Source organism: Gymnodraco acuticeps, unplaced genomic scaffold, assembly GCF_902827175.1.
Source record: "Gymnodraco acuticeps unplaced genomic scaffold, fGymAcu1.1, whole genome shotgun sequence".
NCBI lineage: Eukaryota > Metazoa > Chordata > Actinopteri > Perciformes > Bathydraconidae > Gymnodraco > Gymnodraco acuticeps.
The window spans coordinates 231,091-253,853 of record NW_022991724.1 but is presented as its reverse complement, the minus strand read 5'-3'; the positions used below and the strand labels follow the sequence as shown (position 1 = coordinate 253,853).

General features: G+C 41.3%; 3 protein-coding genes across 6 annotated transcripts; all 3 read left to right on the top strand.

The window, feature by feature from the left end:
- The first annotated feature begins 6,112 nt into the window (after window positions 1–6,112).
- Window positions 6,113–17,823, top strand: LOC117534800 (ribosyldihydronicotinamide dehydrogenase [quinone]-like). 2 transcript variants are annotated; one of them, XM_034199024.1, is made up of 6 exons: window positions 6,123–6,177; window positions 6,307–6,474; window positions 6,552–6,682; window positions 6,761–6,874; window positions 17,262–17,363; window positions 17,461–17,819. In XM_034199024.1, exons 1-6 carry the CDS (start codon window positions 6,174–6,176, stop codon window positions 17,758–17,760), a joined length of 819 nt encoding a protein of 272 aa, XP_034054915.1. In that variant the 5' UTR covers window positions 6,123–6,173; the 3' UTR covers window positions 17,761–17,819. The 2 variants fall into 2 exon arrangements, with proteins under 2 accessions (XP_034054914.1, XP_034054915.1); XM_034199023.1 differs by having other exon boundaries at window positions 6,113–6,177; window positions 6,552–6,874; window positions 17,461–17,823.
- Window positions 17,824–18,744: 921 nt separating this feature from the next.
- Window positions 18,745–20,340, top strand: LOC117534802 (NAD(P)H dehydrogenase [quinone] 1-like). 2 transcript variants are annotated; one of them, XM_034199028.1, is made up of 6 exons: window positions 18,745–18,852; window positions 18,982–19,149; window positions 19,227–19,357; window positions 19,436–19,549; window positions 19,630–19,731; window positions 19,829–20,340. In XM_034199028.1, exons 1-6 carry the CDS (start codon window positions 18,849–18,851, stop codon window positions 20,126–20,128), a joined length of 819 nt encoding a protein of 272 aa, XP_034054919.1. In that variant the 5' UTR covers window positions 18,745–18,848; the 3' UTR covers window positions 20,129–20,340. The 2 variants fall into 2 exon arrangements, with proteins under 2 accessions (XP_034054919.1, XP_034054918.1); XM_034199027.1 differs by having other exon boundaries at window positions 19,227–19,549.
- Window positions 20,341–21,089: 749 nt separating this feature from the next.
- LOC117534803 (ribosyldihydronicotinamide dehydrogenase [quinone]-like) lies at window positions 21,090–22,546 on the top strand. Of its 2 annotated transcripts, XM_034199031.1 has the most exons (6): window positions 21,090–21,197; window positions 21,327–21,494; window positions 21,572–21,702; window positions 21,781–21,894; window positions 21,975–22,076; window positions 22,184–22,546. In XM_034199031.1, exons 1-6 carry the CDS (start codon window positions 21,194–21,196, stop codon window positions 22,481–22,483), a joined length of 819 nt encoding a protein of 272 aa, XP_034054922.1. In that variant the 5' UTR covers window positions 21,090–21,193; the 3' UTR covers window positions 22,484–22,546. The 2 variants fall into 2 exon arrangements, with proteins under 2 accessions (XP_034054922.1, XP_034054921.1); XM_034199030.1 differs by having other exon boundaries at window positions 21,572–21,894.
- The last annotated feature ends 217 nt before the right edge of the window (window positions 22,547–22,763 follow it).

The window sequence follows — 22,763 nt, the reverse complement described above, 5'->3', positions numbered from 1 at the left end:
GCACAACCCACTGCGCCACACGCCTCCCATATTAAAAAGACAATACATTTACAACACAGTCCAAATGCTGAAGAAAGCATGTGTCTATAAATAAGAAGAAGATGGATCCAGGTGGAGTTCAACAACCCTGTGACTTCAGGACGGTCCATTCCTCACATGTCATGTTCATGTGTCTCCATGAAAGGCCCTGCTGCCGGATCTGTTTCAGGCCCTGCAGAATGTGGCCTCCCTGGGTCACATGGAGAGCTTTGTGAACGACGCGATGTATTAATACTGTGCTGCTGATTTACGAAGGCATGCTTCAGATGTTTGTACAGCGTATTCTCATGAAGACACAGAGCTCTACTCACTCCTGGAGCTCCAAATGATCTTAATAAACATCACTACAACTGCCTTAACAACTCGTATTTAATTATTATCTACTTTAATTTGAATGTGTTTCCATTTGATAGGGATGTGCAATTTAAAATAGTTCAAATACAGGCATTATCATTTTTTTGTTGCACATTTCCCCTTCAACTTTTGTGTATTAGTATTTCTAATTAATGTTATATTATTATTATTTTATTTGATGTTTTTATTGCACTGTTTTACTTTAAATTTGTATTTTTAAATATCTGTTTTCTATAATATGCATTATTATAATTAACATATTTTTTTACAGTAAAAAAACAAATTTTGCCCGAATTTAAATAAATATTCAGATTCTGATCCTTTTACTTTAACTTCTCATATTGATGGAGATATCTTGTTTATTGTATTGCAGATTTTTCTTTGACTCTTTATAATGTTCTTCCAATATGTTGTGAAATACTATTTCTAACCGATATAATTTTGAATCTGAAATAAAGCAATTTAAGAGCTCTGAAAAAAATTATTATAGTAAAACACACCAATATTTCGTGTCATGTGATTTAGACCCTTAAGACGTGTGTGTGAGTGAGTGAGTGAGTGAGTGAGTGAGTGAGTGAGTGAGTGAGTGAGTGAGTGAGTGAGTGTGTGTGTGTGTGTGTGGACTAAATTGCATTATAATGTGAATAAAACATATTATTTCTGCAACATATTGCGTCAATTTGACCAATGCAATAAATGCTAAAAATAGCGTTAACCACTCAAACAAAAGGTCTGGATATAGTGCCAGAGAGGAAGAGGAAGAGGAAGAGGAGGAAGAAGAAGAGGAAGAAGAGGAAGAAGAGGAGGAAGAAGAGGGGGAAGAAGAGGAGGAAGAAGAGGAGGAAGAAGAGGAGGCTAATTTTAGCCCGTGGAGCTACGCGCTGCTCCGTGTGGGACAGGGTGAGATCAAAGGGATTCCATTCTGACTCTGTTGCCATGGAGATCATAATTCAGCTTGGATGTCTGTTTTAATTAGGAGGCAGGGACGCTAACGAAGGAATAGCATGAGGATGAAGGCCTCATCATCATCATAAAGAAAAACACCATTCATATGCACGTAATTATAATATTCATCATAAATAATAACAATAATACATATAATTAATATCAAAATATTCTAATAAACATACAAAATTAAAGTACAAATGTGTAATAAAAGATGAAATAAAAAAAGTAATAATAATAATGGATTGATAACATAAAGTAGAATAAAATATTTAGCTAAATATATTTATATAAACATAAGTAAAATGTAAAATATGCAATAACACAGTAAATAAAATAGAGTAGAATAAATATATACAAACATTATATATAAAAGTTTGAGTATAAAAATAAAATAAAGAATGTCAGGCGGGAATCAGGACCCAAATGCAGAATAAATACAGTGGGGTATAAAACAAGATGTTTTCATTAAAAGCCAAACAAACACGACAGAAATGAACGAGCGGGAACGATCAACAAGAGGACAAGGAGCAAACTAAAGACACACAGGAGGAATCCAGAATACAGCAGGGAAACAACGACGATCTTGTACTTGAGTAAAAGTAGAAGTACTAATAGTGACGACAAACTGACAAGCAACACTAGGGAAGATAAGACTGTATGGGCCGCCCCTCCCTACAGGCCAATCACGCAGGCTGCATGGGGCCCCGCCTTGCGCAGTTCTCCACGCAGAGGTGACAAGGGGAGCAAGTCTGTAACCCTACACCGTTGCAATGAATCGACATCTGACCAATCACGGCTTTGATACGGCCACGAGTGCAGGTGAAGAGATGTCGGTGAAAAGACAGTTTCAGTCCGGCGCAAGCAAGAGGGGAAAAAACAAAACATGAAGAAACTAGAGCATCACTCGAAGGTGGGTTATTGTATGAGTCAAATGTACAACTTGCAAATGTTGTATAAGTCAAATTGCCAATTGCCATATTAAAACATCAACTGCAACTCACGACATGAAGAAGGCAGTCTCTGCATAGCATATAGGCTAATGGAGATGCAGTTATTTCCAGCATTCTTTATTTAACATTCTTTCAAGTATGTGATGCCTCTTATCTGCTAATGTACAGGAGGAAGAGAGACACACTGTCTGTCTAGTTGGCTTACATAACAGTTCAAGTTTACAGCTTAAAAAACATGGAGCATTTTCCCCCCTTTTATTCATTTTTATGTCAATTTGCACATTTCATGGTGACGCTCAGCCTCTCCCTTAACTCCTAACAGTCATCATCATGTCAACCACAACTAAAAGTAGAAGTACTCAGATATTGTACTTGAGTAAAAGTACTCAGATCTTGTACTTGAGTAAAAGTAGAAGTACTTAGATCTTGTACTTGAGTAAAATCAATCAATCAATCAATCAATCAATGTTTATTTATAGCCCAATATCACAAATGTTACATTTGTCTCAGTGGACTTCACAGTGTGTACAGAATATCAGTATGACAATACGACACCCTCTGTCCTTAGACCCTCTGTCCTTAGACCCTCACATCGTACAAGGAAACACTTCCAGAGAAAACCCACAGTTTAAAGGGAACATGGGAGAAACCTCAGGGAGAGCAACAGAGGAGGGATCCCTCTCCCAGGACGGACAGACGTGCAATAGATGCCGTGTGTAAGTTGAAAAGATAATACATTTGCAACATAGGTAGTCCAAATGTTTGGAAATGCATGTGTGTATAATAGGAAGATGAATCCATGAGGATATCCATCCAGGACCTATGATCCAGGACCACAGCCACGACTCGAGATCCAGGGCTCGCGATCCAGGACAGAGGAGCGCAGGATCATCCATGTCTCCGGATCCCAGCGTATATAGACACCAAAAAGAAAGACATTTGGGGAAGCTGGGTTAATGGGAACATGAGAGTACACAGGTATAGACAGAGAGAAGGAAGAAGGAAGATGTCCCCCGACAAACTAAGCCTATATCAGCAAAACTAGGGGCTGAATCTAATCAGCCCTAACTATAAGCTTTATCAAAAAGGAAGGTCTTAAGCGCACTCTTAAAAACGGATAGGGTGTCTGCCGCCCGAACACAAACTGGAAGCTGATTCCACAAATGTGGAGCTTGATAAGAAAAGGCTCTGGCTCCCATTGTACTTTTAGAGACTCTAGGAACAACCAACAACCCTGCATTCTTGGAACGCAATGCCCTAGTAGGACAGTAGGGTATAATGAGTTATTTAAGGTAAGATGGCGCCTGCCCATTAAGGGCTTTGTAGGCGAGAAGAATAATTTTAAATTGTATCCTGTGTTCTATAGGGAGCCAGTGTAAGGCAGCCAGAACAGGAGTAATGTGGTCCCTTTTCCTAACTCTGGTTAGTACACGAGCTGCAGCATTTTGAATCAGCTGAAGCGACTTGACTGACTTCTTGGTACACCCTGATAATAAGGAGTTACAATAATCCAGCCTTGAAGTAACAAATGCATGGACTAGTTTCTCTGCATCGTTTTGAGGCAAGATATGCCTGATTTTTGCAATGTTACGTAGATGGAAGTAGGCGGTCCTTGAGATTGATTTTATGTGGGCGTTAAAGGATAAATCCTGATCAAATATAACACCAAGATTCCTTACAGTCTCACTGGAGGCCAAATTAATGCCATCCATAGTTAGTATATCCTTAGATAATTTGTTTCGTAGATTCTTCGGGCCAAGTACAATAACTTCAGTTTTGGTCGTGTTTAACATCAAAAAGTTTAAGGTCATCCACATTTTTAAGTCCTTGAGGCAGTCTTGAATTTTATTTAGATGATTAATTTCATCAGGCTTGATTGATAAATATAGTTGAGTATCATCCGCATAACAATGAAAGTTTACAGAATGATTCCTTATAATATTGCCTAACGGAAGCATATATAATGTGAACAAAATAGGTCCGAGCACTGAGCCCTGTGGCACTCCATGGCTAACTTTGGTTTGCGTGGAAGATTCATCGTTGACACGTACAAACTGAGAGCGTTCAGATAGATAGGACCTAAACCAGTCTAAAGCAGTTCCCTGTATGCCAACTAAATGCTCTAGTCTTTGCAATAAGATATCATGGTCGATAGTATCAAATGCAGCACTGAGATCGAGCAAAACAAGAATAGAGACAAGTCCCTTGTCAGAGAGATTAGAATGTCATTTGTGACTTTAACCAGAGCTGTCTCTGTGCTATGATGTGTTCTAAAGCCAGACTGAAAATCTTCAAATAGATCATTGTTTTTTAAGTAATCAGCTGTTTTGCGCTTTCTCAAGAATCTTTGAGAGGAACGGAAGATTAGAAATAGATCTATAGTTGGCTAAAACCTCTGGATCGAGGTTGTGCTTTTTAAGAAGCGGTTTTATCACTGCTACTTTGAATGATTGTGGAACATAGCCTGATAATAAAGACATATTCATAATATTTAATAAAGAACTGCTAATTAATGGAAAAACTTCCTTCAACAGCTTAGTTGGAATTGGGTCTAACATACACGTTGATGGTTTAGAAGAGAGAATCATTGAATTTAATTGTTCAAGGTTTATGGCTGAAAAGCATTCTAGTTTACTATCTAGTGTAATATTAGAACTTAGGTTTCCGGGAGCTGTTGATAACACTATACTGGTCAAAGGCAAGAGGTCATTCATTTTGTTTCTAAGAGTAACAATTTTATCGTTAAAAAAGCACATAAAATCATTTCTACTGAGTGCTATGGGAATAGAAGGCTCAATCGAGCTGTGGCTTTCTGGAAGCCTGGCTACAGTGCTGAAAAGAAATCTTGCATTATTCTTATTCTCATCTATTAATGAAGAGTAGTAGGCTGCTCTCGCTTTACGCAGTGCTTTCTTATATTCATTGAGAGTAATATGCCAAATGAAACGAGAATGTTCAAGTTTAGTGGAACGCCATATCCTTTCAAGTTGTCTCGACTTTTGCTTTATTTGCGGGTTTCGGCATTATGCCATGGAGCTAATCTATGTTGTTTTATTTTCTTCTTTTTCAAAGGAGCAACAGAGTCGCAACGTCCATCAAACTCCTGTTGGGAAAGATTTCACTGATTGCTAAACTTGGAGCCAAGTTGACTATTCACTGAAGTTTCTCAAGTTAACTTCTGTGGTCAGGAGACTTGACACAAATAATCTAACCCTTCATTTGAAACACTTACATTCTGTCAACCCTGTCATTTTGATCCAATCCTCCCATCACCAAACTATTATGCTTTGATCTTAGGTGCTATAACTTTCAAAATAGGCATATTTGTAGAATAACTTTTGTAGCTCTGCACATTGTCGTCCCAGCTCTAGAATAGTATCCTCGTTCTGATCCTTCAGATCTGCAGGGCCTCTGTGTTAAAAGATTCTTATGAGACACGATAAACTTACGCTATGTCTCTTTCTGGGTCGGCTAAAATGGGGATAAAGCAAACGTTAAAATGAATAGACAAAATGTTTTTGCAACTGTTCTATTGTAAGTGTATACCGTGTTAAAAACAGGTTAAATCTGCAGCTGGATAAACACATACACATACTTGGCTTGTAGTGGTAGAAAAGTTCCTCCACATTTAAAATGCTGCCAAAATTCAGTGAATACATGTAGATTAGATACTAGATCGATGAGTCCTGGTAGTTGCCATCTGATTGGTCAGTGACCTTGATTGCTGATCGACAGCACCTGTGAGAAATGAGCCAGAAGGCAGTATGTTGAGTGGTGTGGAGTATAAAAGCAGCTTCTTCAGTTTGCTCTAGCATGAGCCACCCTTTCCTTCAACACACAGTCTAATTGTAAAATCCAGCATTTACAATTTCCTGCTTCAAAATGGGTTTGTTTTTAACTTTGTGTTCTTGTATTTGCTGAGGGCTTGAGTGTATAGTTCATGTTCAGATTGAATCTAATACATGTGTTTCTGTTCTGATGTGTTCCCATTGGAATCATGTATTTCTTGTTTTAGCGTCAAAAAAAGTGTTGATTGTGTATGCACACCAGAGCTCTGGCTCGTTCAACTCTGCAGCCAAAGACGCTGCGGTGGAAGTTTTAACTGCTAAGGGCTGCGCAGTAGAAGTATCTGACCTGTATGCCATGACGTTTAAGGCCACTGCTACAGCTGAGGACATCACTGGTAAATACCTCACTGAAAATAAATAGCTTAGCTTTCAAATTGGTCTTCAGACTCGCAAACATTTATTTTCCCTGCAGGAAAAGTTAAGAATGCAGATCACTTCTGTTACGGAGAGGAGACCAAACTGGCATGGGAGGCGGGAAAGCTTACTGCTGATATCTCTGAGGAACAACGCAAACTCACTGAGGCCGACCTCGTCATTTTTCAGGTAGAGCCAGAATTGGTATGTTTCTGTTTTGTTAAGCCATGCCTCTGTTATGAACTAACCTTAAGAACTACTTCTCAGTTCCCCATGTACTGGTTCACTGTTCCTGCCATCATGAAGGGCTGGATGGACCGGGTGCTCACACTGGGCTTTGCCTTCACCCACGAGAAGCGCTACAGCCAGGGAATCTTCAAGGTAACAAAGCAAATCAAGAGGTTTGCCTTATTGTGGGGTTCCTCAAGGCTCCATCTTGGGGCCTCTTCTTTTTAAAGTCTACATGCTACCACTGGCTCAGATAATGAAAAACAACAAAATAAGTTACCATAGCTATGCAGATGACACACAAATGTACGTAACAATTTCACCAGGAGACTATTCTCCAATTCAAACACTGAGTAAGTGCATTGAACAAATCAATGACTGGATGTGTCAGAACTTTCTCCAATTAAACAAAGATAAAACTGAGGTAATGGTTTTTGGACTCAAGGCAGAACGTATAAAAGTTAGCGCTGAGTTTCAGTGTGCAATGTTCAAAACAACAGATAAAACCAGATATCTAGGTGTAGTCATGGACTCTGACCTGAGTTTCAACAGTCACATTAAAACAGTTACTAAATCAGCCTACTATCACCTAAAGCAGTGTTTCCCAACCGGGGGTACGCGTACCCCTAGTGGTACGTGGGTGGTCCCCAGGGGGTACGTGAAAAGATTTTGAAAAGTAAAAAAAAAAAAAAAAAAAAATTGATTTTAGATTTTTTTTTATTAAACATTTTACAGGAAAACTGTACCCAAATAATGAATAATGCATAATCTGTAATAATGTAACCAAAATTGGGGGCATTCAAATTAAGTAATAATTTGCTGGCTATATATTATTATTGGCGCGGCGTTCAGCTTCCCGCCGGACTGTCAGGTGTTACGTCATCATCATCATCATTGTAGTGGCGTGCTGGTTTTCTTGCTAGCTAGCAAAATATCAACATCCTATCAAGTGAATGCACTGGTGTTGTAGAGTTATATTTGTATTTATTCATGTTAGCAAACTATGGATAAGCTTAAAATGAGAATAATTTGGGTAAAACTGTGAGCTGCATTTGGGGCCTGTTGACATGTGTTTTTGAGGACAAAGGAAGATGGGGGAAGGTGAGAGCATGTCCTGATTTGCATTCAACTTAGATCTAGCTACCGTGTTTGTGATATTAAGAGAGGTCCCTTGGGTTTCTCTGGTGCTTATCAACAGTAGCAGTTAAGTGAATACTGTTCAAACAATACCTGTGTTTGTGTTTTATATTGATTTCTCTGTTTTGTCCTTTCATAAATGTAAGGACTACAAATGGCTATAAACATTCTGGGCTGGTTGGAGTAAACAGGGTTTTATTGCTCTGTGGGGGAGGTGTAGGTATGCAGGCCTTGAGACCTTTTGTTGTAAAGTGAGCCTGTTTGGTTTCCTGCTGGCCAGCATTGCTTCTCCCAATGAGATGACCTGAAAAGATGACCAGCTGACCTAACACCAAACCCCTCCTTCTTACTCTGGTATATATCCGGTGGATCCCTGGCGTTCGGCCTCTTCTTCACATGCTGCCCTCGGGTGAAAGTAGCTCTGCAGTATGCGGACCAGAGCAGGAGTAAGCCGGCATTACTCCTTAAGCATTGCAATATAACTGTAATATATCATGTTGTATTGTAATGATTGTATTGCATTGTCATATTGCCATTAAAGTAGATTATTGTTAACGGTTACTTTGTAGATATGGATTCCTTCCTGTATTATAACCAGCTTCATAGGAACGCGCGGAGATTTGAAAAGCGGACCAGTTATCCCTCCAAATCTCTAACAAAATGGTGACCCGACGTCTATAACGAAGCTGAGGAAGAATTCAGACGCTTTCAAACATCTCAGACAATCAGCAGGACTCTGCAACTTTGCAAATAAGGTAAGCAGACGATGAAAGTCGCCTGTCTGTAATTGGATACGCTAAAACTTTAGGATTGTCTGTAGGCGTTTCACAGTGTTTTTATAGTTTAAATGGAATATACAATGCATATTTTACTATGTTAGGAAAGTTATATACAAAACGTAAACGTTGATCGACAGGTAGACGAAAGTCCTGCGTGACGTAAAATAGAGCAGTTTGGCGTGGATCTGCAGGTAGTTTATTCCTGAGTGGCGTAGAGATGGTGCAGTTTGTGTGAATGCGAGGTTTGAATCCTGCACGGCAAAACCTGGAAACTCGATAAATCAGATCGAGTCGCCGTTTAAAACTGGGGTTTAAATAACAGACCAATGCTAAAAGCTTAAAGCCAGAGGTCTGTTATATATTAAACCAAGGGAGAGCGTTTCCCTTTGTCTGGAAACTTCTGCTGCTGCCATCTAGTGGCTGAAAGGGGGTATCACACCCTTGAAACTTCTGCTGCTGCCATCTAGTGGCTGAAAGGGGGTATCACACCCTTGAAACTTATGCGAGCTTAAAGTTTAATCATTACATTGCTGGCCGGTATTGAAGACGGGAAGCACGTTCCCAGTATATTAATTATAACTGATTTTGGTAAACTGGTACAAAACAATAAGGGATTGAACATTTTTTACAACGACAGCACCAGGAGATGAGTAAACTCAAGAATCTGTAGAGTGTAAATACATTGTGCAAAACACATTTTACACTCGAACTGTTTGCAAATGTAGACAATATAAATAAATGTTCAGAAAGAAGACATAGGCCTACACTTGATTCAAATTTCATTACTGTGATCCGATTGGTGTGCTCTGCAGGTTTACTATTGTTCGAAGTAACAGTGGGATTTAAAATGAGAGAAGATATGGAGATGTTCTTTCATAGTGTGTGGAATATGTGATGCTGGAAACATGTAAGTATTTCAGAGTTGTGTTGGGTAAATATGTAACAATGGATGAAACAATTTTTGGAGTGAGTTTTTGTAATATCATAAGTAGACATTAATTATGTTGTTTAGATGGCATTTAACAACTAAGACAGATAGTATGATTAGAAAGAGACAGAGTGGAAAGGGTTGGATTTATTTAACATCAGTGTGCTAGACTTCTTATATGTGTACCGGGACCTGGACTCCCCCTCTGAGTTAGAAAGGCTTTGATCCCGACCCTCCAAGCAGACAACGAGACCTAACCCAACAGGAGACTCCTCCTTCTCCATCGTACAGACAGAGAACCAGAGCTGAACCAACAACAACAACAAGACTACATCAAGACTGCAGCCAGAACTATCTCCACCTGTGGCATCCAGAACCAAACCAGCATGCTGACATACAGAGAGAAACTCTCATCGGTCCCTCAAACAGGACATGAAGTTCCAAACTGCGCCGCGAGATTTGGCACAATAGACATGAGAGCAGAATCCGCCCTCCATAAAAACAGCAGAGAGACTGTAAAGGAGGAGTGCAACAACAGTGGCATGATGGGGCTGCGGATGTGACTGGGCCAATGGCTGCCTACAAAAGTTACAGTGGATGGATTCAACAGCTGATGGACTGAAGAGAAGACAGAATCAGAGGAGTTGGCATGGTCGATTAGAAGTGAGGAGGCCGGGGTCACGGCTTGAGAAAACCAGGGGAGGAGGAAAGGAGAACGGGAATGAGTGAGTTACACATAAACACACTTATTCACGAAACGCACATTTAAATAACTTGAATTAACTTCATAAATACGTAAAGACAGAAAGATTTATTAATCAATTGGTAAATTAAAAATAGCAGTAAAGAGGAAAATATTAAAGTAAGATGATAATCATCCTAAAACACACTGACAGAGTAGAACCATATTCTTCAATATTTTCATCATGTTAACAAATCATTCTTTAAGACATTTTTATTCACGTGTGAATAAAGTAGTGATCTCATTGGTTACAATATTGATCACCATTAAAAGGATAGTTTTAGGAACCACTCTATAGGACAAATCTTTGTTTGTATTAATGGCTAGTGCCAAGCCACATATTGAATTCCAATCTAAAGTGTTGATTTCACCATTGTGGCATAGTTATTACCAGACTTAGGTTTTAAATCCTTGATAAAGGAGGGAGTAATTGTTGCATGTTTGGACACCCAGGGTTCCACACACTGCTAAAAGACTTTAACATTGTTTTTTAAGTAGACCAGAATTATAATGAGCTATGAAATGCAGAGCGACACAGATCCTAGTAATGTTTTGACTCAAGATAATAGTTATTGTACAAACGTTTCTGAAATAGATCATTAGACATTTTAATTAGTAGTGGTACTCGAAGGAAGTGAGTTTTGTACCAAGTTTCAGGAAAAGTGGGAGGCGGAAGTCCCAATGACAAGTGAGAATCATCTTGAAAATTAGAGTTGAAATCGTGACATATTTTTGTAGACAAAGGATACTGGCCTATGCTGAAATGTCAAAGTCTCTGCAGAGCACGACACATGGCCAAAAAAGACAGAGACCAACTGACCTTTGACCCTGACCGACAGTGTAACTTGACAAGGCACTGTGGATGACTGACTCTGGGGTGAACCTGACCAAACTTGACATGACAACCAGACAGTGTGAGTGTGAATGTATGCCGGCATGTGATCAGTGTAACTGCATGATTCTAAAACAATAACTAACCAAGCATGTTTTTGGAGTAACATATTATTTTGGAGCTCCAAGGGAAACGAGAGGTTTCCTAAAAATTCCACAAAAAGGGGAAACCGCACATGTGATATTTTCCTCTCACATGAGTTGGCGGTTTGCAAATGTAAAACTACAATCTGAAGATTCTGTTTCTTTTAGGCCTGAAGGACGGAGAGGAACACTTCTTTTCACTGAAGTGTTCACTGTGGAAATAATGATAATGATGTCAAATTTAAAATAATGTTCATTATGTCCCTAACCAATTACCTGACAGTTTTTGTTCCCCTCCCATTACAGGCTTTTGTTACACATTATTTCATGTGTAAAAGGGGGGAGTGAGTATAAGGTATAAATGTCAACATGGCTGTAAAATTCACAATTTAAATTTTTCTTTTAAGGATTGACAGAAACCTTCCGCCCCAACCCAGATGTTCAAACTGAGCATTGAATGTAATTAACCTGCTCCATATCTGGGGATAAGATACTGTTTGATGAAGGTTGAGATGTTTCTAAATATTGATTTGAATTATAACAGGTAACAAAGAAGCAGTGGCCAAGGGGCTACTGTGAAACCGAAGAAGTTGACCTGTGATAGTTAAACAATTTTGTAATATTTTAACAGACATTAGAGTAACTGAGGTTTGAAATGTAGAAAGAACATATTACAGTTAAAGCTAAAACATAGTAGTGTATTGAGACAGAATTTAATTTAGACAACATCATGTAACTAGCCTGGTAAAGAAGTAAAAGCCATAGACTTTATTGTTTAGGTCATTATGAGGATATACATTTCATCTAAATTTAGAATAGAAAGACATTTGATGACAGTTTGTTGGAATTCTGTATTCATTTTTTCAGCGTGATAATATCTAAGCACTGACAGGTAGAAGCAGTATCACCAGGAAATCATTCACTTTGTTAGTATCATGATTTTGGTTGTTTTTGAATCCATAACATTAGTGTGTTTCTTTACCAGAAACATTAGCAGTTCATATTAGATTTGGATTTTAAATAGGATTTCATTTAAAGATAAACACAGATGCTTGTCAGAAATTCAGAGCTATTGAAATATGTTATTTAGTTTACCTAAAGATGTTGGGGTTCTTATTTAGTGGGCACAGTCCAAGTATTAAGATTCTGAAGCTGTACTGGCAGATAGGAGGTCTACAATTAATTTGGAAAACCTGTTCACAGACGGCTGTTGTTTCAAGACACCCCACCAAGAGGCTCCAAGTGGGTCAAAACAGCTGAGCGTAGGCTTGAGGGAGTTGTATCAGATTTCTCCACACAGGTCACTGGCGCCAAAAGGGGGACCCGAGAAGCACGAGGACAAAGTGGCTCAACCCCAGGCTCTCCGACCCCGACCGAGTGACCCAGCGGACCTCTTATGCCGTCTGCCTGGGAGAAAAGGGGGACAGCTCGTACCACGGGAGCCAGTGTGCGGCGGGGAAACCACCTGCTAGGACCAGGGGACGACATCAGGACGGACGTGGCCCTGGCAGACGTGGACTACTCGGAAGCAGCAGACTGGAGAAGGAGGACCCTGGAGACATCTCTACAGCATCGACCCGGAAGCCGCCATCAGCGGGCCGGAAGACGAGGAGGAGGAAGACATCTCTCTAGCAGGCAGCCCAGAAGCTGCTGTCAGCGGATTTGGGGGGACAAAGACAAGGCAAGCCAGGACGGCACAGGGAACTTGTCGAGGCAGCAGAGGAGTCTACTTCGCTCTGATCAGTTCTACCCGTGAAGGGAAAGCTGCATCTCCCCCTCCCTATTAGCTGTCCTTGTGGGCTATTCCTCCGAGGGGGGGGGGGGCTGATGATTCTAGCACTCAGCTACCCCCTCATGGTTCCTTCACTGCCATGGAAAGTGGTGTTCTGTCTCCATGAAGGTTTCAAGTACTCTAAATACCAGCTTCGGATGGCTGTATGGACACAGTAGAAAATAATGACAGTGGGTATATTTCAAAATGCCTTGTCTAAGTTTATCTCTGGAGAAGGAGATAAAAAGGGGGATTTGTAGAGTTATATTTGTATTTATTCATGTTAGCAAACTATGGATAAGCTTAAAATGAGAATAATTTGGGTAAAACTGTGAGCTGCATTTGGGGCCTGTTGACATGTGTTTTTGAGGACAAAGGAAGATGGGGGAAGGTGAGAGCATGTCCTGATTTGCATTCAACTTAGATCTAGCTACCGTGTTTGTGATGTTAAGAGAGGTCCCTTGGGTTTCTCTGGTGCTTATCAACAGTAGCAGTTAAGTGAATACTGTTCAAACAATACCTGTGTTTGTGTTTTATATTTATTTCTCTGTTTTGTCCTTTCATAAATGTAAGGACTACAAATGGCTATAAACATTCTGGGCTGGTTGGAGTAAACAGGGTTTTATTGCTCTGTGGGGGAGGTGTAGGTATGCAGGCCTTGAGACCTTTTGTTGGAAAGTGAGCCTGTTTGGTTTCCTGCTGGCCAGCATTGCTTCTCCCAATGAGATGACCTGAAAAGATGACCAGCTGACCTAACACCAAACCCCTCCTTCTTACTCTGGTATATATCCGGTGGATCCCTGGCGTTCGGCCTCTTCTTCACATGCTGCCCTCGGGTGAAAGTAGCTCTGCAGTATGCGGACCAGAGCAGGAGTAAGCCGGCATTACTCCTTAAGCATTGCAATATAACTGTAATATATCATGTTGTATTGTAATGATTGTATTGCATTGTCATATTGCCATTAAAGTAGATTATTGTTAACGGTTACTTTGTAGATATGGATTCCTTCCTGTATTATAACCAGCTTCATAGGAACGCGCGGAGATTTGAAAAGCGGACCAGTTATCCCTCCAAATCTCTAACAGTGTTTATTGAGATCAACATTTCTGTTAACATAATCATTATGGATCAATGGCTGAGTCGAGCTGGTTCATCCAGAAACAACAGCACAGGTGATACTGCTGAATCAGGAGAACCCGTTCTCAAGAAAATGAAAACAGAGAAGGTGAAGAATCGTCAGTTTGGTGAACATTATGTGCTCTCCGGGTTTACGGTCACAACTACAGAGCCACCGCAGCCAATGTGTTTCATCTGTGGCGACGTGCTTTCTAATAATAGCATGAAACCATCCCATTTACATCGGCACCTTAGTACTAGACATCCCGCCTGTGTGGGTAAGCCTGCAGAGTTTTTCCACCAAAAGCTGGCTGAATTTAAGGGAAGCCAAAAAAAACTAAAGAAAGCGAAATCGGTCTCAACCAAGGCCTTGGTGTCGCTACTCGTTGCTAAATCGAAAAAGCCATTTACCATAGCCGAAGAGCTAATCTTGCCTGCTGCTATATTTCTCGCAGAAACTATGCTCGATAAGAAAGCAGCTGATGTCCTGAAGAAAGTGCCGTTGTCAAATAATACTGTGTGCCATCGGATCGACGACATGGGAATTGACATCATTGACCAAGTGGTGGAAAAATGTAAAGCGTCTGGTACGTTCGCTTTGCAGTTGGACGAATCAACGGCTGTCAGTGGGGAAGCACAACTGATTGCGTTTGTGCGTTACAAAGACACTTTGGAGATGAACGAGCACATTCTGTTTTGCAAGAAACTCACGGGGAGAACTACCGGACAGGACGTTTTTAACGTTATTGACAATTTTTTTCTCTCAACACAAGCTGGATTGGATATCCTGCTCTCATGTGTGCACAGACGGCGCTGCGGCGATGACCGGCAGAGTAAATGGATTAATGGCCCACATAAAAAAGGTAAACCCTGACGTTACATGGACGCACTGCATGATTCACCGAGAAGCATTAGCTAGCAAGAGAATGAGTCCAGAGTTAAACGATGTTTTGAACGATGCCGTAAAAGTGATCAACTTCATACAGTCCAGGCCTTTGAATCATAGACTGTTTCAGTCACTTTGTGAAGACGGTGGGTCAGAACATAAACAGCTCCTGCTTCACACTGACGTCCGCTGGTTATCCCGAGGGAAGACGTTACAGCGGCTGTTCGAGCTACGCAATGAAGTGAGGGCATTTCTGTCGGAGCACACACACCCACTTGTGGCTATGTTCGACGACGCTGACTGGGTAGCTCGGCTGGGATACCTCTCTGATATTTTCAGCAAACTCAACCAGCTGAATCTCTCTCTTCAAGGTAAAGACACACATGTTCTTAGCTTGTATGACAAAGTGTGTGGATTCATGGAGAAGATCAAGCTCTGGCAGAGCAAATGTGAAAAAGGGGATACAAGTTGTTTCCTGCAGCTGAACGCATACATTGCTACTGGTGAATGTGACAGAGCTCCAATTGTGAAAATAGTACACACACATTTGTCCAAGCTCAAGAATGAGTTCAACTCCTACTTCCCTGATATTGACAACAAGTCATCCACAATGGACTGGGTGCGTAATCCATTTGTGACGTGCATTAAAGCAGCATTCCCGCCAGACTGCAAGAAGACCTCATAGATGTGTCCTCAGATAGGAGCCTGAAGATGAGGTACTCAAGCACACCACTGACACAGTTCTGGTGTGGTGTGGAGAAGGAGTATCCTGAATTGGGGAAACATGCCCTGAATGAACTGTTGCCTTTTGGGTCCACATACCTGAGTGAGGTGACATTCTCCGCCATGATCCACATCAAGACTAAACACAGGAACAGACTCAACTTGGAGAATAACCTGGTCACAGCTGTTGCAACAATCTCCCCCAGACTTACAAAACTGATGAGGGAGAAACAGGCTCAAGTGTCACATTAATTGGTGAGTTACCTTACTTTTTGTTTTAAGTCTTTAAACAATGGCTATTATAATGTATATGATTGAATATGATTTAAGTGTCACATTAATTGTCGCATTGAGTCACACAGACAAAAATATCCTCCTCTTCTCTATCTCTCCTCGTCACTTCTCTCCTTCTTCCACTCCCAGGTTTCACCTTAGCTACACACAGGGCCGTATCCAGGCCCCGCCCCCCGGCCCGGGTCTGATATGTGCTGCCACACACACACACACACACACACACACACACACACACACACACACACACACACACACACACACACACACACACACACACACACACACACACACAGCCGGTCTGCCACAATATATAGACTATTAATATATCCTGGGGATCACCACGATTGATTGCGTAGTAGGGGGTACTTTAGGTTGGCTTGAAATGCTTTGGGGGTACAGTACTCAAAAAAGGTTGGGAACCACTGACCTAAAGAATATATCTAGGATTAAAAGACTAATGTCACAGCAGGATTTGGAAAAACGTGTCCATGCTTTTATCTTCAGTAGACTGGACTACTGCAATGGTGTCTTCACAGGTCTCACTAAAACATCTATTAGGAAGCTGCAGCTGATTCAGAACGCCGCTGCTCGAGTCCTCACTAACACTAAGAAAGTGGATCACTCCTGTTCTGAAGTCTTTACACTGGCTTCCTGTGTGTCAAAGAATAGATTTCAAAATACTGCTGCTGGTTTATAAAGCACTGAATGGTTTAGGCCCAAAATACATTTGTGACCTCCTGCTAAATGATGAAGCATCCAGATCTCTCAGGTCTTCAGGGACTGGTCAGCTTTCTGTCCCCAGAGTCAGAACTAAACATGGAGAAGCAGCGTTCAGTTATTATGCTCCAAATATCTGGAACAAACTCCCAGAAACCTGCAGGTCCGCTGCAACTCTGACTACTTTTAAATCCAGGCTGAAGACTTTTCTTTTTGTCACTGCTTTTAATTGAACTATTCACATCTTAGACTGCACTGTAACTTTTATCCATGTACTTTTTCTTTTAATGTTTATTTTATTATCTTTTCTTTTTAATGACTGATTTTAAATGCCATTTTCTTAATGTCTTTCATTTTTTGTAAAGCACTTTGAATTGCCTTGTGTTGAAAAGTGCTATATAAATAAACTTGCCTTGCATTATTGTGACGCTATCTCTCCCTACTTACAGTAGATCTTGTCTTTTTCCACAGGACAAGAAGGCCATGCTCTCCTTCACCACTGGGTCTCAGGAGTCCATGTTCAGTGCAAATGGCATTAATGGAGACATGAATGTCACTCTTTGGCCACTGCAGGTATTTTATTTGGACAAATGATTATCATAAAGCTGTTCCAGAGGAAACTTATTTATTGTCTGCATCATCACTAATTTTATCTCCCCGTTTCCTCCAGAATGGCATCCTGCACTACTGTGGCTTCCAGGTTCTGGCTCCTCAGATCTTCTGGGCCCCCTCTCACGTTTCCTCTGAGGCACGCGGTACCATGCTGGAGGGCTGGCGCACGCGCATGCAAGGCCTCCTGGGAGAAAACCCACTTGCTTTCACTCCCTTGGACTGCTTTGATGGGGAGAAGGGTTACCAGCTGAAGCCTGAGGTCCATGAGCAACATGCCGCCAAGGAGTTTGGACTGACCGTGGGGATCCACCTGGGCAAGGCCCTGCCACCCAACAACCAGATGAAAGCTGGAGTCTGAAGAATGAATGACTGTTGTTGGTTTTTAATGATGATAAATAAAAGATGGTTAATATGTTCTGAATTTCTGTTGAATACTTGGAAACTGTGTTGTAGTTCAAATGGCTGGGGTTTGCAGATAAAATAATTAGAGCCAGTAAAGCACTACTTGTACTTCTCAGCATTTTACTTGAATTTAAATAACACTGTTGTTTGACTCATTCAGCTTTAATGGCAATGCACACAATATGTCGTTATGGCAACCGGTTGTATACAATTTTCTTTAGGTTTACCAATGTTGAGTATTGTGACACGACGTCCATCAAACTCCAGTTGGGAAAGATTTCACTGATTGTTAAACTTGGAGCCAAGTTGACTATTCACTGAAGTTTCTCAAGTTAACTTCTGTGGTCAGGAGACTTGACACAAATAATCTAACCCTTCATTTCAAACACTTACATTCTGTCAACCCTGTCATTTTGATCTAATCTTCCCATCACTAAACTATTATGCTTTGATCTTAGGTGCCTATAACTTTCAAAATAGGCATATTTGTAGAATGCCTTGTGTAGCTCTGCACATTGTCGTCCCAGCTCTAGAATAGTATCCTCGTTCTGATCCTTCAGATCTGCAGGGCCTCTGTGTTAAAAGATGCTTAAGAGACACGAAAAACGTACGCTGTGTCTCTTTCTGGGTCGGCTAAAATGGGGATAAAGCAAACATTTAAAATGAATGACAAAATGTTTTTGCAACTGTTCTATTGTAAGTGTATACCGTGTTAAAAACAGGTTAAATCTGCAGCTGGATAAACACATACACATACTTGGCTTTTAGTGGTAGAAAAGTTCCTCCACATTTAAAATGCTGCCAAAATTCAGTGAATACATGTAGAGTAGATACTGGATTGATGAGTCCTGGTAGATGCCATCTGATTGGTCAGTGACCTTGATTGCTGATTGACAGCACCTGTGAGAAATGAGCCAGAAGGCAGTATGTTGAGTGGTGTGGAGTATAAAAGCAGCTTCTTCAGTTTGCTCTAGCATGAGCCACCCTTTCCTTCAACACACAGTCTAATTGTAAAATCCAGCATTTACAATTTCCTGCTTCAAAATGGGTTTGTTTTTAACTTTGTGTTCTTGTATTTGCTGAGGCCTTGAGTGTATAGCTCATGTTCAGATTGAATCTAATACATGTGTTTCTGTTCTGATGTGTTCTCATTGGAATCATGTATTTCTTGTTTTAGTGTCAAAGAAAGTGTTGATTGTGTATGCACACCAGAGCTCTGGCTCCTTCAACTCTGCAGCCAAAGACGCTGCGGTGGAAGTTTTAACTGCTAAGGGCTACGCAGTAGAAGTATCTGACCTGTATGCCATGACGTTTAAGGCCACTGCTACAGCTGAGGACATCACTGGTAAATACCTCACTGAAAATAAATAGCTTAGCTTTCAAACTGGTCTTCAGACTCGCAAACATTTGTTTTCCCTGCAGGAAAAGTTAAGAATGCAGATCACTTCTGTTACGGAGAGGAGACCAAACTGGCATGGGAGGCGGGAAAGCTTACTGCTGATATCTCTGAGGAGCAACGCAAACTCACTGAGGCCGACCTCGTCATTTTTCAGGTAGAGCCAGAATTGGTATGTTTCTGTTTTGCTAAGCCATGCCTCTGTTATGAACTAACCTTAAGCCCTACTTCTCAGTTCCCCATGTACTGGTTCACTGTTCCTGCCATCATGAAGGGCTGGATGGACCGGGTGCTCACACTGGGCTTTGCCTTCACCCACGAGAAGCGCTACAGCCAGGGATTCTTCCAGGTAACAAAGCAAATCAAGAGGTTTGCCTTATTGTGACGCTATCTCTCCCTACTTACAGTAGATCTTGTCTTTTTCCACAGGACAAGAAGGCCATGCTCTCCTTCACCACTGGGTCTCAGGAGTCCATGTTCAGTGCAAATGGCATCAATGGAGACATGAATGTCACTCTTTGGCCACTGCAGGTATTTTATTTGGACAAATGATTATCAAAAAGCTGTTCCAGAGGAAACTTATTTATTGTCTGCATCATCACTCATTGTATCGCCCTGTTTCCTCCAGAATGGCATCCTGCACTACTGTGGCTTCCAGGTTCTGGCTCCTCAGATCTTCTGGGCCCCCTCTCACGTTCCCTCTGAGGCACGCGGTACCATGCTGGAGGGTTGGCGCACGCGCATGCAAGGCCTCCTGGGAGAAAACCCACTTGCTTTCACTCCCTTGGACTGCTTTGATGGGGAGAAGGGTTACCAGCTGAAGCCTGAGGTCCATGAGCAACATGCCGCCAAGGAGTTTGGACTGACCGTAGGGATCCACCTGGGCAAGGCCCTGCCACCCAACAACCAGATGAAAGCTGGAGTCTGAAGAATGACTGTTGTTGCTTTTTAATGATGATAAATAAAAGATGGTTAATATGTTCTGAATTTCTGTTGAATACTTGGAAACTGTGTTGTAGTTCAAATGGCTGGGGTTTGCAGATACAATAATTGGAGCCAGTAAAGCACTACTTGTACTTCTCAGCATTTTACTTGTATTTATATAACACTGTTGTTTGACTCATTCAGCTTTAATGGCAATGCACACAATATGTCGTTCTGGCAACCGGTTGTATACAATTTTCTTTAGGTTTAACAATGTTGAGTATTGTGACACGACGTCCATCAAACTCCTGTTGGGAAAGATTTCACTGATTGCTAAACTTGGAGCCAAGTTGACTATTCACTGAAGTTTCTCAAGTTAACTTCTGTGGTCAGGAGACTTGACACAAATAATCTAACCCTTCATTTCAAACACTTACATTCTGTCAACCCTGTCATTTTGATCCAATCCTCCCATCACCAAGCTATTATGCTTTGATCTTAGGTGCTATAACTTTCAAAATAGGCATATTTGTAGCTCTGCACATTGTCGTCCCAGCTCTAGAATAGTATCCTCGTTCTGATCCTTCAGATCTGCAGGGCCTCTGTATTAAAAGATGCTTAAGAGACACGATAAACCTACGCTGTGTCTCTTTCTGGGTCGGCTAAAATGGGGATAAAGCAAACATTTAAAATGAATGACAAAATGTTTTTGCAACTGTTCTATTGTAAGTGTATACCGTGTTAAAAACAGGTTAAATCTGCAGCTGGATAAACACATACACATACTTGGCTTGTAGTGGTAGAAAAGTTCCTCCACATTTAAAATGCTGCTGAAATTCAGTGAATACATGTAGAGTAGATACTAGATTGATGAGTCCTGTTGCCATCTGATTGGTCAGTGACCTTGATTGCTGATTGACAGCACCTGTGAGAAATGAGCCAGAAGGCAGTATGTTGAGTGGTGTGGAGTATAAAAGCAGCTTCTTCAGTTTGCTCTAGCATGAGCCACCCTTTCCTTCAACACACAGTCTAATTGTAAAATCCAGCATTTACAATTTCCTGCTTCAAAATGGGTATGTTTTTAACTTTGTGTTCTTGTATTTGCTGAGGCCTTGAGTGTATAGCTCATGTTCAGATTGAATCTAATACATGTGTTTCTGTTCTGATGTGTTCTCATTGGAATCATGTATTTCTTGTTTTAGTGTCAAAGAAAGTGTTGATTGTGTATGCACACCAGAGCTCTGGCTCCTTCAACTCTGCAGCCAAAGACGCTGCGGTGGAAGTTTTAACTGCTAAGGGCTGCGCAGTAGAAGTATCTGACTTGTATGCCATGACGTTTAAGGCCACTGCTACAGCTGAGGACATCACTGGTAAATACCTCACTGAAAATAAATAGTTTAGCTTTCAAATTTGTCTTCAGATTCGCAAACATTTATTTTCCCTGCAGGAAAAGTTAAGAATGCAGATCACTTCTGTTACGGAGAGGAGACCAAACTGGCATGGGAGGCGGGAAAGCTTACTGCTGATATCTCTGAAGAACAACGCAAACTCACTGAGGCCGACCTCGTCATTTTTCAGGTAGAGCCAGAATTGGTATGTTTCTGTTTTGTTAAGCCATGCCTCTGTTATGAACTAACCTTAAGCCCTACTTCTCAGTTCCCCATGTACTGGTTCACTGTTCCTGCCATCATGAAGGGCTGGATGGACCGGGTGCTCACACTGGGCTTTGCCTTCACCCACGAGAAGCGCTACAGCCAGGGAATCTTCCAGGTAACAAAGCAAATCAAGAGGTTTGCCTTATTGTGACTCTATCTCTCCCTACTTACAGTAGATCTCGTCTTTTTCCACAGGACAAGAAGGCCATGCTCTCCTTCACCACTGGATCTCAGGAGTCCATGTTCAGTGCAAATGGCATTAATGGAGACATGAATGTCACTCTTTGGCCACTGCAGGTATTTTATTTGGATCAATGATTATCATAAAGCTGTTCCAGAGGAAACTTATTTATTGTCTGCATCAACACCCATTATTATTTTTGTTACCCTTCCTTTTCCTCCAGAATGGCATCCTGCACTACTGTGGCTTCCAGGTTCTGGCTCCTCAGATCTTCTGGGCCCCCTCTCACGTTTCCTCTGAGGCACGCGGTACCATGCTGGAGGGCTGGCGCACGCGCATGCAGGGCCTCCTGGGAGAAAACCCACTTGCTTTCACTCCCTTGGACTGCTTTGATGGGGAGAAGGGGTACCAGCTGAAGCCTGAGGTCCATGAGCAACATGCCGCCAAGGAGTTTGGACTGACCGTGGGGATCCACCTGGGCAAGGCCCTGCCACCCAACAACCAGATGAAAGCTGGAGTCTGAAGAGTGAATGACTGTTGTTGGTTTTTAATGATGATAAATAAAAGATGGTTAATATGTTCTGAATTTCTGTTGAATACTTGGAAACTGTGTTGTAGTTCAAATGGCTGGGGTTTGCAGATACAATAATTGGAGCCAGTAAAGCACTACTTGTACTTCTCAGCATTTTACTTGAATTTATATAACACTGTTGTTTGACTGTTGTCTCATCAACATTGCGTGGAAGTCGGAAACAGTACCGAAGGAGTGGCAGACCGGGGTGGTGGTTCCCCTTTTTAAAAAG

Coding starts and splice junctions, on each gene's coding strand:
- LOC117534803 (XM_034199030.1), top strand. Junction 21,895..21,974: donor ACAGCCAGGGAATCTTCCAG/GTAACAAAGCAA, acceptor CTTTTTCCACAG/GACAAGAAGGCCATGCTCTC. Junction 22,077..22,183: donor TCACTCTTTGGCCACTGCAG/GTATTTTATTTG, acceptor CTTTTCCTCCAG/AATGGCATCCTGCACTACTG.
- LOC117534802 (XM_034199027.1), top strand. Junction 19,550..19,629: donor ACAGCCAGGGATTCTTCCAG/GTAACAAAGCAA, acceptor CTTTTTCCACAG/GACAAGAAGGCCATGCTCTC. Junction 19,732..19,828: donor TCACTCTTTGGCCACTGCAG/GTATTTTATTTG, acceptor TGTTTCCTCCAG/AATGGCATCCTGCACTACTG.
- LOC117534800 (XM_034199023.1), top strand. Junction 6,875..17,261: donor ACAGCCAGGGAATCTTCAAG/GTAACAAAGCAA, acceptor CTTTTTCCACAG/GACAAGAAGGCCATGCTCTC. Junction 17,364..17,460: donor TCACTCTTTGGCCACTGCAG/GTATTTTATTTG, acceptor CGTTTCCTCCAG/AATGGCATCCTGCACTACTG.